General features: G+C 41.4%; 1 protein-coding gene across 3 annotated transcripts in view; it reads right to left on the reverse strand.

Annotated features, from left to right (window-relative positions):
* Positions 1 to 19,609, reverse strand: part of SLC18B1 (solute carrier family 18 member B1) — a 104,740-nt gene that overhangs the window by 69,141 nt on the left and 15,990 nt on the right. For 2 of the 3 annotated variants that reach the window (XM_043510985.1, XM_043510986.1), the window contains exons 5-10: positions 18,597 to 18,744; positions 15,838 to 15,994; positions 13,973 to 14,109; positions 3,607 to 3,708; positions 2,092 to 2,183; positions 487 to 582 (exon numbers count right to left, since the gene is read on the reverse strand). In XM_043510985.1, the coding sequence (XP_043366920.1) occupies positions 487 to 582; positions 2,092 to 2,183; positions 3,607 to 3,708; positions 13,973 to 14,109; positions 15,838 to 15,994; positions 18,597 to 18,744 (732 nt within the window). The remainder of the gene's footprint in view (positions 1 to 486; positions 583 to 2,091; positions 2,184 to 3,606; positions 3,709 to 13,972; positions 14,110 to 15,837; positions 15,995 to 18,596; positions 18,745 to 19,609) is intronic. The other variant, XM_038396272.2, reaches the window with a different exon arrangement.

A 19,609-nucleotide genomic window follows, 5' to 3' on the forward strand; every position in this document is an offset into this window, starting at 1 on the left:
AGGACTTCAGCCCACTATGGCCAAGCAGCATGAGAGATGGGAAACTGTATTTAAAGTAATCCTGACTCCTGCTGATAGAACTGTTGGTGTAGTGTCTCCCAGAGAGACAATGGTATTTGCTGGATATTAACCCTTCCAATGACCTGAAATAAAAATCCCCTTAATAAATACATACATTAGTCTTATGGCTTGCTATACAAACCACCAAAACCAGCTGGACCCCATGACCCTATTGAGATCATCACACCCCCTTACCAACAGATAAAATTCAGAAGCGCTTAAGTGATTATAGAAGCCCAGCTCACTTTTTTTTTAAAAAGCCAGAAAGTCATTTTTTCAAAAGATTCACCCAACATCTCAGGCTCAGATCAATTAATTAATTACTTTCCCCCCCCTCCCTCCCTCTCAGAGAATGAAAGGGTGGCTGGAAATTGTTTGCAGAGCTTCCCATTATTAGTAATGATATAAACAGATAGAATTACTTACTAAGCACAACTGAGCATCTCAGGGAACAGTGGGATACCAGTCAACGCAAAGGAAAAGCCACATAAAACCAGCATTAGGACAAACATCCAGAGTTTGCTGCAAAATAAGCATTTAAAGAAGTTTACGCCATTCCTTTCAAATAAACTTTATTTTCATTAGTTAGGACTGTTACACCAGTTCTCCATAAACAGAGATTAGTTTTCCCTTCAAAACATCATTAGCTCTAATATTAGTTTTAAATCATCCAGTAAATAGCCCTGCATGTTTTGACAGAAGAGATTTCTTAAGAGTGCAGCTCCAATTTGAAAAATGGACTTTGTGAAAAATAAAAAAAATTCTGTGATTCTATTTTTGTTGTGTCAATGATTTCCTTATGCAGGGAGCTCAGTTTATAAACAGAGAATGGTTTTACCAACTGCTGACCCTGAAAATTCATCCTGGGATTGTTAAATCCAAAATATGGTCTTTGTTTGTTTCATATCACTAAAGATTCTGCAGTCCACAGTTACATCAGTGTAGAGATAGAGGATGGGGAAAAAAACAAAACAAAAACAACCCTACAAGCAACTTCCTGAAGTTTCTCCTCCACTCACCCCTCCTCCCCAAATGTTTGAAATTGGTTATGTTCTTCAAAAGTTAGAAAAAAAACTAACCAGCTCTACACCTTAGCAACCCTGGCCATCAGTGTTATTTCACAGATGTAACAGAATAGATCAGGGGAAGACAATAGAGATAGCACAGGTGGCTTTACAAATGGAACATAGACTGTCTTTGCTTTTTTTGGGGGGGGGCAATGATTTTCCATTGAGAGGCATTTCAATATCATGAATATCCAAGGAGAGACAGGTTTCAGAGTAGCAGCCGTGTTAGTCTGTATTCGCAAAAAGAAAAGGAGTACTTGTGGCACCTTAGAGATTAACAAATTTATTAGAGCAGAAGCTTTTGTGAGCTACAGCTCACTTCATCGGAGAGACAGGCACTGTAGTTTTTTATTTCAGTGTAGCTAGTTGAGGTAAACACCAAATGCAGGCTATAGAATTTACCTCATCTAGCTACACAGAGGTTTAAAAAAAAAAAAAACCAAAACACACACACACACACACACACACACACACACAGTCTCCCATTACATACAACAGCAAGATGGCTCTCTCAGTGGGAGCTCTCCCTCCCACCCTGTGAAGACATAGCTGTAGTTGCTTATGCATCCCAAGCACTAACAAAAATAAATCACTTTGCTCTCCCACAGCCATGTTGGTCCTGGAGGACTTACCAGTAATAACAAAACTAAACTTTATTATTCTCTACCCCACACACAGACTAAAGTGAGCAGATACAACTCTGAAGAGGCAAAGGATGCAGGTCAATACAGCGTTATTTTTTTCTAGTCATTTTCTAGTCATTTTTTAATTGTAACCATACGCAAGTATTCTGAAGCTACAATTTGCATTCTGCTGCTTGAGCAAGGAAAACAGTGTCTCTTTCCAGCAGATAAAATCCTCTTGCATTGAATGGCTACATAAAGTGGTCATAATTAGACAGAATGCCAATTAATGGGGAAAGCTCACTTGATAGGGTTGGAGATAAAAGGCAGTAAAACTGTACCTTTCAATGTGCAAGATGGGAGCAGGTCCTAACAGGAAAAAGGACAGTGCTGTCAGTAAGCCTCCAAAGATGAGCCACCATTTCCTTAGGTGCTGCAAAAGAGAAATCAAAGATCTGAAGAAATCCAAACTCAACCAAACTCTTATCTGCTAAACTAGCACATATGCAAAAATAATTTGGTTAAGGTGCTTCTGGCCCACCAGGGAAAGGAAGATACTTGGGACTCATTCAGATGCATTTCCCTTCCTTCAGAAGCAGTTCAAACCTCTTGCAGGTCAGTGGGGAGTGGGATTTAGAACAATAATTTTCTAGAGAAAGTTAATATTCTCTCCCCATCACAACAGCGTACGAGTCCTTACACTTAACATTTACCACTCAGCATTAGTTCTGGCAGCACAGTATCTCCTATTCCCAGTCTAAGAAGATGCTGCAGATATGACAGGTATCAGAGGCAAATTTAAGAGTTTAACTGGATTACCTCAATCCCAAGCTTTTAAAAGTGGCCCCTTCGGAAAACTCCTTTACATTCTGACTGAGGCTCCATAGGTAGATGTATGGGAGAGGCACTGATCAGTACATTTCCTATCATGCCCACTCCCTGGCAAGTACTGCCTACTGTGGTGATTGCAGCAGGAAACTTTCAGGTTTTTCAAGCAGACTCTGCTACCAGAGGCCCAAAACTTGGTTTTCACCAGCAGTAGGATTCAGGACCTACTTTTCAGCAGTATTAAAAAAAAAAAAAAAAAAAAGTTTGCATGTGATATTAATGGCTCCCACTACTATCAAGCGCTTGATGCCATACGGAGTTGACTATGCACCTAATTTTGGATGTTCAATGTCTCTGGTAAATGGCAAAAGACCATAGGAAAAGCAGTGACAGCCAATTATGTAGCAAAAAGTGACACATACTATGTCAAAAATAAGTAGACATTTGCACTTGTGATCAGATAAGGCTTGAACAAAGATCTCCAAAGGTAAAAGGCTGTCACCAAAGCCTCCTAGCCCACACATATACTGAGCTTATTTGAAATATATTCCTATAGTGAGCTTTTCATTAAGATGTGAAGATATGGCTGGCCAGTACATTTGTTCAGAAGGGGGGAAATTTTAAAAAAAAAATTTCTTTATAGTTTGTTCACCACCCCACACCCTCTCCCTCCCCCCACCCCAATTCCAGCTCTACCTGAGTAGTGTTTCTTTACATCTAAGAGGCAGATCATTCATTTAGCCCATGTAAAACTCCAGCTGCGTATCAGCTATAACGTACATAGAAACAGTAAAGGTAATGAACAAGTGTATTTGTGATCTTAGTGTAGCCCCAGATCCTACAAAGGGATCCACTGACTTGATGAAAACGTGATTCAGTGCAGGTATAAAGGCCTGGCAGATGGATCCTTTTGCAGAATTGGGGTCTTGGTCTAAGACTTCAGAAATGAGACTTCTCTGCTTTTTTACTTTGCATATTTAAGCTAGTCATGTACATATGACACTAAACAAGCAAGAGATTTTACTCACTGGCATTTTATCACTTAGAAGTCCAAGTAATGGTGAAGACAGGGAGTAGGAGAGCGCCAACGCTAGAAATACTAAACCCACATAACCAGCTGGTAATTTGAACTGTAAAATAGAGGGTTTTTTTGTTTGTTTTTTTTTAAAAAAAGAAAAAAAAAAGCACAGAATGATCGAAGTATTCCATAAGAATCACATTTTAAGTTAAAATTATTGGCTTCAGCCACTTAACTTCCTTATGAAATATATTTTTCAATACTTACTACTCCAATATCAGCAGTAGTTTTGGGGTTCCCCCTTACCCCAAAATCTATTAATCAGATTCCATCACTCCACAGACATGTATGGTTCAAGTGTAATCTCAAAAGTAGACAGATTTGCCCCCAATCCAGAATGCTGCATTTTAACAGCTCAGAATCTGGGGTGTTTGAAATCTATATCTCAGAGTTCAGTACAAGTGGCTTTAATATTTACATCTCCTCCAATTTTTAGTTTTGTTAATCGTAGATTACTACAGCATTTGTACCTTCCTACTAGGTGAATTTATTTTACAGCATGACTTGCCTTTAAGATTTCTTTTTTCCAGTTTAAAAGCTATAATTTGATTTTTTTTTTAAAGTAATAAAAAACCTTCTGTTGTTGTTTGCAGTGTTGTTGCAGCCATGTTGGTTCCAGGATATTAGAGAGACAAGGTGGGTGAGGTAATATCTTTTAATGAACCAACCTCTGTTGATAAAAGAGACAAGAGTTTGAGCTACACAGAGGGCTTGGAAGGGCTCTCAAAGTGTCACAGCTAAATACAAAGTATAGAACAGACTGTTTAGCATAAGTAGTTAGCGTATAGTCTAAAGGGGCCATTAAAGTGAAGTGGCTCATTAACACCCTGCTCATAGGACAAAAAGGTGGGGTAGTGGGTTACAGATTGTTGTAATAAACCGTAAATCCCATGCCTTTATTTAAAGGATGATTTTAGTGTTAGCGAAGTTATGAATTAAAGAATGTTCAGTCTTTTGAAGGTGCTGTCCAATTTTCCTTTGAGGAGGAGGACTGAGAAGTCAGATTGAATAGGGTGACCAGATGTCCTGATTTTATAGGGACAGTCCTGATATTTGGGGCTTTGTCTGATTTAGGCACCTATTACCCCCCAGCCCCTGTCCCAATTTTTCACACTTGCTGTCTGGTCACCTTAGATATGAAGTGATTGTTTTGTGAAAAAAGTGTCTGCCCACCGGTGATACGGTGTTTTTGTCTTTTGTCATTTTTCTTTGTGAGTTCATTTGAGAAAATAATGACTGTGTGGTTATAAGTTGTTATTGGGGAATATAGTGTACTCGATGGAGGTACACCACATGCTGTGACTGATATGGATGTGGAGGACCCATGGATCTTGAAGGCTGCATTGTGGGGGGGTATTGATCATTGTAGCCATAGAGATGTGTCTTCAGGTTTTGCTTCTATTTTTATGGCAGGATCTGGTGCCATTTGGAGTTGGTGGGTTCTGGTCTGTGGAGAGCTTACTTCAGACCACCTTGGAGAGATGAGGGGTTGTTTCAAGGCCAAAAAATGGGATTCAGAAAATAATTTCTTTCAGGATGGGGTCCTCACAAAGTATGGGTTATAATTATTTAATGATACCCCAGAGGGGTTCCAATATGGGGCGATTGGTAACTTAAATCTGTCACAATCTATCTGCCTGGGGCGACAGGTGATCAGGCTGAGGCCACAGAATCGTTAGGGGAGGAGATGAAGGAGCACACCAAGTGACTACATTTTAAAGCTTTACTAATAAAATAAAGTAAAAACAACAGCAGAGAGTGCTGGGGGTTCCCCATGTCACTCAGAGGAAGGAAGAAAGTATTAGTGCCCCAAGCCCTAACCCACTTTCATACTCACATACGTACTACCCAAAAGCTAGCCAAGCCTGGGTGTAACGCAAGAAGAAGAGGGGGAAGGGTGGACAGGAGTTCTGTCCCGTGCATTGTTTGTCCAGGGTCCGCTGTTGATTTCCGACCTGCCCTAGCTCTTGGGAGGATTTTTAAGCCCTTGGTTCTTCTGGGGGCATTCCATTCAGGGACCTCTGTCCCCCATGCTCTTTGTACCAGTCCAAACCAGCTTTCTGCAGCTTCCTCGGCTTTCCCAAAGAACACCGGCTTCTGGGGATGTGAGACAATTATTTTTCCACTTGCTGACCTTCGCCATCTCACTCGTTTTCACAGCCCCTGCAATTTTGTTCAGTAGCTCTCCTTTTTCACAGCTGGTCAGGGTTGGAATCTCAGCCCCCCATCTTTTTTGGCAGGTAGAAGAGAATTTGTTGTGTGCAGTGGCCTTGGGCTGGAGTCGTCAACTTATCTTTGGGTTTAGCTAGAACATCGAGTTAACCTGCTCCTTTCTCCTCCCCTTTTGGCCTCTCGCAACCTGCAAAGAAATTTTTCACTCCACATTCATACTTTGCCCTTCCCAAGATCCTTTCCCCTATTATAATAGAATTAGCAATATATAGAACCCTGGTGCTTCCCCAGGGGACCCCTTGGGTTAGGGGGGCAGTTATATTGTGACAAGGTGACAACTAGGGTTGTGCAGAGGCTGTTTTATTTCCATATTGAATAAGGTTCTCTCCGGGTGTTTGGGGGGCCTGTTCCCTGATGCAATCTACGTTTCTGGTGGAGTGTCCTTATCTGGTGAAGGCAGTTTTAAGCATCATAAAATATAGATCCCGGACATTCTCCTCAAAGCATATTCTGCGATATCCGAATGCCTGACTGTAGATAACAGATTTCTTGGTGTGTTTTGGGTAGTTACTGAATCTGTGAAGTCACGTGTGGGTTTCTTGTACACAGTTTTCTGTAGGGATCCATTGTTTAAGCTGATTGTGGTGTCCAGGAAGTTGATGCTGGTGAGGGAGTGTTCTAGAGAGTTTGGTGGATGGGTGGCAGCTTGTTGAAGTTGTGGTGGCAATCTCTGAGGGAGTTAGATGAAAATGCTATCCATGGATCTCTGGTACGTCATTGGTTTCATGGTGTATTTGTCCAGAAATTCTCTCTCAAGGTGACCCATGAACAGGTTGGCATATTGGGGAGCCATCCTAGTACCTTGACTGTTCCCATGGTTTGAACAAACTGTTTGTTATGGGCGAGGATGAAATGGAGAAGTTTGGTTATGTGTTTGGGGTGAATATCTGAGTGTTTATGGTCTTGTAGATATTTGAGGTAGACAGTGATGCCCTCATTGTGAGAAATGTTGGTATAGAGGGGGTGACATTCATGGTGGTAAGGATGGTGTTTTGAGGGAGCTTGTTAGTTAATGTTGCAGAGTTTTTGCAGGAAGTCTTGTGTCCTGGATGAAGCTGACCTTGTGTGTGGTGAGTGGTTTGAGGATGGTTTGTATGAGTCTGGATACTCCTTCAATAAGAGTGCCATGACTAGGTATGATGGGTCTGCCTGGGTTCCCTTGTTTGTATACTACAGGAAGCATGTAGAAGATCCCTGGGGTGGTTTTGTGCAGGACAAAGTTGTAGAGTTTCTCTTGGAGTTGCTTGAGGAAGGATTTGATCATATCTTTAAATTCCTGGGTGAATTGTGGTGTGGGGTCTTCTCAGAGTTCATTTTAGTAGGTATTATTGGAAAGTTGTCAGTTAACTTCATTGATATGGTCATCATGGTTGAGAATTATGACAATACTCCCTTTGTCTGCAGGTTTGATTATCATCTAGTGGTTGGATTTCAGGGACTGTACAGCTACCCTCTTGGCTGTAGAAAGATTGTGGTGGATATGATGTTTGTTAAGGATTTCACAGTCTATTTTTTTCCTGAAGCAGGAAAAGTGTGGTTTTGTCCACTGTGGGGTGTTCAGTAGTGTTCCCTCCAATTTTTCCCACGCATTTGTGGAATGAATTTTGTTATGTGCACCATCACCTCTATATTGGTGCACGTAACAAAATTAATGTGGCGGGAGGTGGAGCCAAGGGGTTCGGAGTGTGGGAGGGGGCTCAGGACTGGGGCAGAGGGTTGAAGTGCAGGGGAGGAGAGCTCCAGCTAAGGGTATGGTGATGGTGACAAGGGGCTCAGGGCTTGGGCAGAGGGTTGGGGTGCAGGGGGTGAGGGCTCTGGGGTGGGGCTAGGGATGAGGGCTTTGGGGTGCATGCTGCCCCAGGGCTACGGGAAGAAGAGCGGGGACTCCCCCCCCCAGTGTTCTCTCTCCACTGCAGCCCCTGGGTTCATGGGGGGGGAGAAAGAGGTGCTGCAGCCCTGAGCAGCTGTGTGACACTTAATGGGTTGCTGCATGGCCACATGCCTGCGCAGCTTAGAGGAAACTTAAGTGTCCAGTCAGATGATTCTTTTTTTCTTATGACTGTGGGTGGGGATGTAGAAGTTGTCGGTGATTTTGTCACTGTTGTAAAAGAATACTTGGAAGCAGTCAATGGAAGAGTTATTCTCGTTTTCCCATGTTAGTATGGTATCAGGGTCTGTGGTGGGGCAGAAGTTTGGTCCCTTGTAAAGAACAGATAATTCAGCTGCAATTAGGGGTACTCTTGATAAATTGATGATGTTGGGTTGTCATGAAGCATTCATGTGGCGGGTTCTGTTGCCATGGTTTATCTCAGAGGCAAAGTTCTGTGGGTTGTGGAGTTGTTGTAGCTGGTTCCATTTTTTGTTTTTGTGTTGGATGGCGGTTAGTTTTTGTTTTTTTAAAAATAGTTGTTTGAGGGTTTTTGCGTGATCTCCAGGTAGAAAGAAAAAAAAAAAAAATCAAGAAACCTATCATATGGGAGTACATGATGATTTCTTGTATGAGGTGATTTCTTCTGGAGTATGGGAGGTGCAAGAGATGGTTTCTTAGTTTTTCTGAAGTCCTTCTGCAGAGCTGTACCGCATATTTGGAGTTATAGGTCTCTTTCTCCAACAGAAGTTGGTCCAGTAAAAGCTATTATTTCACCCACCACATCTCTCTAATATCCTGGGAGCAACAAGGCAAACAATGGAAGATACTGAATTTTGCCACTGAAATGGAAATTCCACAATGTGAAAAAAAAAACTTAAACAGCAATATTTACTTCCTGAGGAAATGTAAGAAACAAAATTTCATCCCCAGAGGACTCATCTATAGCAGTGGGTCTCAAATGTTTTTACTGGCAACCCTTTCACATCACAAGCCTCTGAGTGCGACCCCCCTAATAAAATTAAACACACTGTTTAATATATTTAACACCATTATAAATGCTGGAAGCAAGCGGGGTTTGGGATGGAGATTGAGAGCTCACAACTCCCGATGTAATGACCTTGTGACCCCCTCAGGGGTTTAGACCCCCAGTTTGAGAAACCCTGATCTATAGCCTTCTGATCACTACATGCAACTTCAAATATGCTAAACAGCTCTGCAAAAGGACTTCAGGAAAACTGAAAAACCATCTCTTGCACCTCACATATTCCAGAAGGAACCCAACAGAAAGCTATATACAACAAATCTGTTGATCACCATACCTACCTACACAGATCCAGTAACACCAAGAAATCTGTCATCTACAGCCAGGCCCTCAGACACCAAGGAGCAAGTCAGAGATGCATCCCTTAACACACTTAAAACTGCCTTCACTAAATAAGTATCAGAGGGGTAGCCATGTTAGTCTGGATCTGTAAAAGCAGCAAAGAGTACTGTGGCACCTTATAGACTACAGATGTATTGGAGCATAAGCTTTTGTGGGTGAATACCCACTTCATTGGATGCACGTAGTGGAAATTTCCAGAGGCAGGTATAAATATGCAAGCAGGAATCAGGCTAGGGATAATGAGGTTCATTCGATGAGGGAGGATGAGGCCCTCTTCTAGAAGTTGAGGTGTGAACACCAAGGGAGGAGAAACTGCTTTTGTAGCTGGCTAGCCATTCACAGTCTTTGTTTAATCCTGAGCTGATGGTGTCAAATTTGCAAATGAACTGAAGCTCAGCAGTTTCTCTGAAGTCTGGTCCTGAAGTTTTTTTTTTGCTGCAAGATGGCTACCTTTAAATCTGCTATTGTGTCCAGGGAGGTTGAAGTGTTCTCCTACAGGTTTTTGTATATTGCCATTCCTAATATCTGATTTGTGTCCATTTATCCTTTTACATAGGGACTGTCCAGTTTGGCCGATGTACATAGCAGAGGGGCATTGCTGGCACATATTACATTGGTGGACATGCAGGTGAATGAACTGGTGATGGTGTGGCTGATCTGGTTAGATCCTGTGATGGTGTCGCTGGTGTAGATATGTGGGCAGAGTTGGCATCGAGGTTTGTTGCATGGATTGGTTCCTGAGTTAGTTACTATGGTGTGGTGTGTAGTTGCTGGTGAGAATATGCTTCAAGTTGGTGGGTTGTCTGTGAGCGAGGACTGGCCTGCCTCCCGAGGCCTGTGAAAGTGAGGGATCATTGTCCAGGATGGGTTGTAGATCACTGACGGTGCATTGGAGAGGTTTTAGCTGAGGACTGTATGTGATGGCCAGTGGAGCTCTGTTGGTTTCTTTCTTGGGCTTGTCTTGCAATAGGAAGCTTCTGGGTACACGTCTGGCTCTGTTGATCTGTTTCCTTATTTCCTTGTGCGGGTATCGTAGTTTTGAGTATGCTTGGTGAAGACCTCGTAGGTGTTGGTCTCTGTCTAAGGGGTTGGAGCAAATGCAGTTGTACCTCAGTGCTTGGCTGTAGACAATGGAGATCGTGTGGTGTGTCCGGGATGGAAGCTGGAGGCATGAAGGTAGGCATAGTGGTTGGTGGGTTTTCGGTATAGGGTGGGTGTTAATGGGACCATCACTTATTTGCACCGTGGTGTCTAGGAAATGGACCTCCCGTGTAGATTGGTCCAGGCTGAGGTTGATGGTGAGATGGAAGCTGTTGAAATCATGGTGGAATTCTTCCAGGGTTTCCTTCCCATGGGTCCAGATGATGTCATATATATAGCGTAGGTAGAGAAGTGGAGTGAGTGGATGAGAGCTGAGGAAGCATTGTTCCAGGTCAGCCATAAAAATGTTGGCAAATTGTGGGGCCATGCAGGTGCCCATAGCAGTGCCACCGGTCTGGAGGTATATATTGTCACCAAATTTGAAATAATTGCGCTTGAGGATAAAGTCACAGAGCTTAGCAACCAGTTGTGCTGTGGCATCATCATGTTCCCAACAGCTTGTATTCTGTCTGTGTGTGGGATGTTTGTGTAGAGAGCCTCTACATCCATGGTGGCTAGGATGATGTTTTCTGGAAGATCACCAATGCATTGTAGTTTTCTCAGGAAATCAGTGGTGTCGCGGAGATAATTGGGAGTGCTGGTGATGTAGGGTCTGAGTAGAGAGTCCACGTATTCGGACAGTCCTTCAGTTAGAGTGCCAATGCCAGAGATGATGGGGCCTCCAGGATTTCCGAGTTTGTGGATCTTGGGTAGTAGATAGAATAACCCCGGTTGGGTCTCTGAGGATATGTTAATTTGTTCCTGTGTTAGTGTAGGGAGTGTCCTGAGTAGATGGTGAAGTTTTAGTGTATTCCTCAGTGGGATCTGAGGAAAGTGGCCTGTAGAATTTGGTATTGGAGACTTGTCTGGTAGCCTCCTCGCCCACAGACAACCCGCCAACCTGAAGCATATTCTCAACAGCAACTACACACCACACCATAGTAATTCTATGGAACCAATCCATGCAACAAACCTCGATGCCAACTCTGCCCATATATCTACACCAGCGACACCGTCACAGGACCTAACCAGATCAGCCACACCATCACCGGTTCATTCACCTGCACGTCCACCAATGTAATATATGCCATCTTGTCCCAGCAATGCCCCTCTGCTATGTACATTGGCCAAACTGGACAGTCCCTTTGTAAGAGGATAAATGGACACAAATCAGATATTAGGAAAGGCAATATACAAAAACCTGTAGGAGAACACTTCAACCTCCCTGGACACAATAGCAGATTTAAAGGTAGCCATCTTGCAGCAAAAAAAAAAAAAACTTCAGGACCAGACTTCAAAGAGAAACTGCTGAGCTTCAGTTCATTTGCAAATTTGACACCATCAGCTCAGGATTATTCACCCACAAAAGCTTATGCTCCAATACATCTGTAGTCTATAATGTGCCACAGGATTCTTTGTTGCTTTCACTAAATAAGGACACTACACTAGAGAAGAGGATCATATCACAGAATAGACCTCCCTAATAGCCCAAGAGAGCATGCTCCATTACAGAACAAACAAACAAAAATTCTGATTGCATATACCCACTTGTCAGTTACCACCCCGGAGCCCATATAGGGCAACAATTACAACCCATGCTCAATGGGGACCACATCCTGAAAAAGAAGTCTTTCCTGAACCCCCCTCTTCTGGCCTTGAAACAACCCCCCTGCCCCCCAACCTCACTAAGCTCCTCATCAGAAGCAAGCTTCCCGCAGACTAGGGCCCACCAACTCAAAATGGCACCAGACCCTGCCAGAACAGAAGGAATATCTCCACTGCTATAATGATAAATACTTCACTGGATCTTGAAAGCTGTGTTGTGGTGGTCCTATACGTGCCTATCACGATGTGAGGTTTACCTCATCCAGTGCACTCAATGCCCCAACAATCAGACAATCACTATGCTGTCAAATAAACTCGCACAGAAAATTGATCTTTAAAAAAAAAAAAAAAAAAAGGACAAAAACCACCATATCACACATGGGTGAACACTTTTCACAAAACCATCACTCCGTATCTGACCTCTCAGTCCTCCTCCTCAAAAGGAAACCTGTGCAACACTTTCAAAAGATGAGCCTTGAGCTTAAATTCATAATGTTGCTAGACACTACGATCAAGGTCTTAATAAAGACACTGGATTTATGTCTTATTACAACAATCTGTAACCCACTAACCCCACTTTTTTTGTCCTATGACTGGAGGGGTGTTAATGGACCACTTTACCTTGAATGGTCCCTTACAATACGTATTAATTTCTCATGCTAAACAAGCAGTTCCACTTCGTATTTAGCTATGACACACTGAATACCCTTCCCAGACCTGGAGAAGGGCTCTGTGTAACTCAAAAGCTTCTCTCCCTCACCAACAAAAGTTGGTCCCATAAAAGATCATCTCACCCACTTTGACTCTGTAATATAGAGAGAAAGATTCAGAACAGGGTATGGGAGGGAGAGGAACGTGGTCTCAGTGATGCAACAACAACAGAATGAGAAATTAGAATATTGTAGAGTAGGCTTTGTTCGCTTGTCATTTGCCTTTCCCTAGTTTTATAGGCCAATGGCATGAACAATTCACAATTCTAGATTTGAAGAGCTCAGTCAATTCAAATATTCCAAGATTGCAGCTATTTCAATTAAAACCTCAAAGTCTGTAAATACTCTTCTTATCCAAATCACATGCATATGAACTCCCTGTCATTCACACATGCATTATCTGTTCATCTTATCCAGAGACTGTAAATGGATAAGAATCAGGAAAATTTTGCACTTGGCAAAATTGCAATTAAGCTTGGTTTTTCAAGTCTCCTGATGGGGAAATACAATGATGACATCATTAATACATACCTAATGATTTTGTTAGCAGGCACTTTATTTCAGCATGTCATGCAAGCATACAAACAAGTTACATTATCCATCTTAATGGATAAGTGAAAAGTACTCCTTTTCTTTAAGGCCAAGATAACGTCTGCAGAACAGATACTGTTGAAACAGTTTGTGTGTTTTGTGTTTTTACAAGCAGAGGTGGAGCCAAAACAACTTAGCCCCGAAATAAGATGCTTTTGCTTAGGACAATGTTCTAGACAGTGACTATTATCCCAAGTTTCAAAGTAGCAGCCATGTTAGTCTGTATTCGCAAAAAGAAAAGGAGTACTTGTGGCACCTTAGAGACTAAAATTTATTTGAGCATAAGCTTTCATGAGCTACAGCTCACTTCATCTGATCCGATGAAGTGAACTGTAACTCATGAAAGCTTAGGCTCAAATAAATTTGTTAGTCTCTAAGGTGCCACAAGTACTCCTTTTCTTTTTATTATCCCAAGGACAAAGCATTTACTCATTTTATCTGATAGACAGGGAGGGAAAGGGAGAGTTGCAGTCAGTTTCAATACCTTAGGGAAAGAACTTGTGCAACTGGAAAAAAAAATTAAGAGAGCAAGGGATGGATTTTCATAGCTATTGAGTACCCATAATTCCAAATGAAGTTAATGGGAGCTGCAAGTGCCCAGCACTGTGGAAATCAAATTACTCTGAATGGCAAGTCAACAATACACAGTATTAAGCTTGGCTAATGCCGATGACAAGCACATTTGTTAAAAAATCCAATTTATTAGGACATCCATTTTAAAATATTTGAATTAAAAGTACTCTATATTGCTGAAGTAATTAACCCATCTCTTAAGATAACTCACCTTCTCTGAAGCGAAGAGTGACATAGTGGGATCCAGAAAGCCTAAACACGCACTTAGTGAAAATCTAGTAAAACAGAGAAATAAAACTTTTGGCAGAGTAACGAGCATCCAGAATGAGTCCTTGGTAGCGATTGCATCTGTTTTAAGAGAAGAAAAGAAACTGTGTTCTTTTGATAGTATGGGTTGTGTTTAATTTGATATGCTCATAACCCACTCGCTTGCTTCTGAGATTCGGTATTCTCCCACTGCTTTGAAGATGGTCATCTCATACACAAATTGAAGCAAAATTTAGAATGTTACAACTCATCAATGGACATTGTTATAAAATCAGATTTTTTTTTTTAAAGCAAGCCTCCAAAATTGGAATATAGACAAATGACAGGGGGGTGGGGGGAGGGGGGAGAAGAAGAAGGGGGAAAGAAAACAGAATAATTTTTCCTATTTAATCTTAGATTAAAGTAATTGAGCTATTGCCTATTAAAGTGAAGCAAAAATATGAAATACAGCCATTTCTCTATAGTACAGCATCTGCCATTACATAAAAATCAAACTAGATAATCTAATAATTCATTCTGGCCTTAAAAAGAAAAAAAAAACACCCTCCCTATGAAAAAGTGGAAGTAGCCATACCTTAATTAATTAAGATGAGCTATTATCAGCAGGAGGGGGGAAAAAAAAAAAAAAAAAAAAAAAAGGAAAAGCTTCAAAAACAGACTCCAACAAGAAACTGCTGAGCTTGAATTAATATGCAAACTAGATACCATTAACTTGGGTTTGACTAGAGACTGGGAGTGGCTGGGTCATTACACATACTGAATCTACTTCCCCATGTTAAGTATCCTCACACCTTCTTGTCAACTGTCTAAATGAGCCATCTTGAATATCACTACAAAAGTTTTTTTTCCTCCTGCTGATAATAGCTCATCTTAATTAATTAAGGTATGGCTACTTCCATCTTTTCATGTTCTCTGTATGTGTATATACACACACATCTTCTTACTATATGTTCCATTCTTTATATCCGATGAAGTGTGCTTTAGCCCATGAAAGCTTATGCTCAAATAAATTTTTTAGTCTCTAAGGTGCCACAAGTACTCCTGTTCCTTTTGCGGATACAGATAACACAGTTGCTACCCTGAAACGTGTGCGCGCGTGTTTCCTCTCCTGTGGTTTGTTATAGTTACTTACATCCCCTCACTTGAAGCTTTATAGAAAGCCCACAAGTGTTTAGCCATGCAGTTATTATCCTCCAAAGTTATCACACCTGCAATGTTCCATTAGTTTTATAGTCCAGCAATCTGGTGATGACTACCTTCTAATATTAGGCTGTTCATATTATATGGACAGTTAACTTCTAGCTACCTTTTCTACCCAGAATGCATCAGGGTTCAAAATACTGCATGCAGCTGGATTCTCTTGTATGTGTTAATTATATCTTGAATTGTGTGGAATACAATACATAGGAATCCCTTTGTCCTCGGTACTGTAAGCCTCCAACTAGCCTCAAAATGCTACTAAGCAAAGACAACTAATTTTCAGTCCCAAAGCCCAGAGACACATGTAGAAAAATCTCACTGCATTTCAATGCAACAGAGAAAGCTAGCATTTACAGAAAACATTTGGTTCATTCCAAACCACGTGCACCCATTATTTTTAGTTACGTTCAACAAGGACCTGATCCTGCACCATTAAAATCAGTTGCAATTTTGCATAAAAGACTTCTTATGCCTGATCCAGCTCCAGGAATCTCATACAGATATTATACACAAGAAGAATTAAAATATTTTACTGGAGTATGCATCTATCTATCCATCCATCTCAAATTTGAAATACTGAGCAAAGGAAGTGGAAGGAAAAGAGCCTACCGTATTTTGGTAAGAGGTACATGTTCAGAGGCACCAGGATCAGCACTACACATCCTAGCACTATGAAAGGGACTTCATAGCCAAAGGACTGATACAAAAAGCCACCTACAGGTGGGCCCAGCACCAGTCCAAGCCCTGTAAATGTTTCAAGACTGCCCTAAAGAGGAGGGAGAGAAAGGACAAGCAAATTTTTGGGTGCATCTGAATTCTTCAGCAACAGTCTGGAGACAAAAATCACTTTCCATGAGGAGCATTCAGTGTGATGAGGTTGGTTAGATAGAAATGAGGCTTTGTCATTGATCAAGAGCTAAAACTAATCACATCCATTAACAACCACCTTCACATGCAAGGACAGCAAAAGGAGTCTGAAAAGTTGTCTGGGTAAAGCAATTTGATCCTCTTATTACAGCACAGAGAGGACAGGACCAAGTATAGTTCTTACTTTTTTGGTATTAGCCACTCAAGTACTGCCTAACATACCTGGTTCCTGGGGCAAAACACCTCCATTGCTGTTCCATATACCCAGTACATCTGCAGAGATGCCAGCAATGAAGTGACTACATTTCCCAAATACAAAATTACAATAGAACCTGAAGGAGACAATTTAGTAAGCATATTGCAGTAGATCATCATCAAGTCACTTCTTTGGGGCTTGGGTGAAAAATGCCTTAAGTTGAAGCACTTTTCTACCTATATAAAATTGGTCAAGTTCAGCCCCTGCATCTATCTAATGAAATCCATCAAGTCACAAAATGGGTATGTTTGACCCACTAAGTTTGGTTTCTTTTATCAGATGATACTTCAAAGAATAGGATGAAGGGGGCCTATGTGGACTTAGTCTCCTCTTACAATACTATTAGTCTCCATTAGTTACATCAGGGGTAGTCAATAGGCGGACAGCAGGCCAAACCCAGACCACCAGATGCTTTTGAATGGACCCCAAAATCTATTTACTAATCATATGTTTTATATTTATTATTTTCTCTGGAGTCTGGACCATGACTATACAGAGACCAAGAAATTTGGATTTTGACAAAAATAATTGACTACCCTTCAGTTACATCGTTGGATCAGCCTATACTTAGGATAAGAAATGTTCCTAAAAAGAAGAAGAGTAGTTAGCCATAATATCCACTGGGAAGTGATAGAACAGTGACAAGAAAACCCACATACGGGCATGTCTACACTTGAAAGATGTACTGCTTGCACTATATGGGTAGTGCTTTCACCAGTATCATTATTCCCATGCAGGAAGGAGAAAAACTGCACTGGTAGAAATCTTTACATTAGTATACCTGTGTCTACACAAAGGCTTTTGTCACTATGACTATTTTGGTTAAAAAAGGCCACCCGTAATTAAAATATTGGTAAAATTTAAATGTATACCAGACTTGTGTCTCCACTTGGTCTCCTTTGAGTTAATTTGCTTGGGGAGGGAGAAGGGAGGGAAGGGCAGGGCAGGTTTTGTTTTTTAATGTCACAATGCTGTAGTGTCTGTGTGGCAGTCTACTTCTGAAATTTTTGCTGTGTTAACAGCAAACTATGATTCTAGTTACTTTCACAAATTTCAGAGATATTTCTGCCGTTCAGTGTTCTCATGGAGAAACAAGACTGGCAGGTTCCAGAGGCCCCAGTTCAGCAAGTCCACCTTTAAAGTACCTTTGTGAACTGGAGCCTTGTATAAGGAGATGGAGGGTTTAGGATTTAAAGTAAATGGTTATTTAGTTCTCCTACACGCACTCCACACACACCCAAAAAATTAGGATTACTTCTATCTAATTGAACAGCAGCACCAATTCCTACTCCAAGTCTCCAGCCATAACCACTTCTTAGATCCCTCCTCCCATTGCTACTGGTTTTCTGTTTTTAAAGCAAGGGCACAGGATTAGTATCATGCAGGGTTTGGTCAGCACTCCCTCCCTTCCGTCTACTCCTAGTGAAGCCATCACCAATGCAGCTGGACACAACAGCATAGGGCACTTTGTAACAGTCCCACTTAGGATGGCCAGACAGCAAGTGTGAAAAATCAGGACAATAGGGTAATAGGAGCCTATATAAGAAAAAGACTCAAAAATCAGGACTGTCCCTATAAAAATCAGGAGATCTGGTCACCCTAGTCCCACTAGAATGGAGGAACCTTAGAAGAAAAAATCCCAGATGTGATGGTTTAACTTCTCGCTGAAGCACCTGGTTAAAGCGGATTTGATCCTTAAGCAGAAAGTTGTAGGATAAGACAGACCATTTTCCTTTGCTGTGTGATGTCATATGGAATTCAGTTTTCATGAAGACTAGATTAAGTGGTTGCATTTTTAAAAAGCTTTCAGATTGTACGTTGTCTGTCAGTATCCTACCCACGTTTCAAAGAAGGCCGGTAAACGGATCACAAAAAGAACACAATTAAAAATCCCTCCTCAACTAAATCCTCAGAAAGACAAAAGGTTTTCATTTATTTTTAAAAACACTCCTGCATATGTTACTGAATGAGCTCAGTTTTACATCCTCATTCCTTCCATTGTTCCAGGACTTGCATAACTTTTATTGCAGCTGAATCATGATTATTCATCCAGGGATATATAGTTTTTTTAATTCAAAATTAGAGATTTTTGTCAGGCTTTAAATTTGAGGAGCTTATATTAGACACCTGACATGATCTGTAGGGTTACAGTGGCTGTTTGGTATGCAAAATGCACAAAGATGTATAAGAGTCATTAAAACACTTATTCTGGACGTTTGGCTATAATGTGTAGTTCTGTACATACCATTACTGTAGCTATATTATTGGGAAAAGCCTTTGCAAGAATAGAAAATGAAGCTGTCACTGCTGCAGCAAAGCCCATGGCATCCATCGCTCTAACCAGAAAACACAAACCAATGAATACTGGTCCATCAGGTGCGCTATCCAACAGACTGAAAGAACAAGGAAACAAACAAAACAAAACAAAAAGATAATAGCTTTAAACAATATGGTCTAGTGGTCAAAGCACAGGGCAAGTCACTTGCCCTTCGTCAAATGGGAATAACTCCTACCCATCACATAAAGAAAGAGCTTGAAACGTTTAAGACACCTAGCAGCCAATGCAGGCTTCCCCACCTCCATCAGAGTCCAGGGACAGTGTTCTGATGAGAAGCCCAGTTCCACTTTCACTCTCAGGTGCTGTGGAAGGTGCTGTCCCAGGACCTGCTTGGGTGCTCCAGCTTTTGCATGTATTTGATATATGAGAAGCTCCAGTATCTCTAGTGTATGTCTATACTGCATTGTAAATCCATGCTAAGACTCAGGCTTGAGCCCAGACCTCCTTTAGCATCCACACACAAATATTCTGACTTGGGTCAATAAGCTCTCAGACCCAGGTCCTAGGACATGGATGGAAAATTAACATGAGATAATATATGGAAGAGTCGATTTTGGCTTATGCCCCAACGAAATGATTATTGGGGGTAGCAGCGTGTAGCTGCTAAAGACGAAACACATGCCAGAACCCTAGTGTCACCCCCTACCACATGGGATTCGAAATGGATTCCAGGAAGTGAAAACAAAAAGTTAAGCAGTTATGATGAAATTTTACACTAAATAGTCAGTCCCTCCCCTTGTGTCAAAGATGCTTTATGGAGATAAAGAGCCTTTTACTGATAGAACACAATGCCATACAAATTGGAACCACTGGACCATGCCAAGCTGGCTGTCCAATTACTCTCAGCTGTAATGGGGATGGGGGAGAATATATAGCCCACAGGTGCCTTACTAACTGTCCAAAATGCATCTGGGGTTGTA

This window comes from Dermochelys coriacea, chromosome 3 (assembly GCF_009764565.3).
Source record: "Dermochelys coriacea isolate rDerCor1 chromosome 3, rDerCor1.pri.v4, whole genome shotgun sequence".
Classification (NCBI taxonomy): domain Eukaryota; kingdom Metazoa; phylum Chordata; order Testudines; family Dermochelyidae; genus Dermochelys; species Dermochelys coriacea.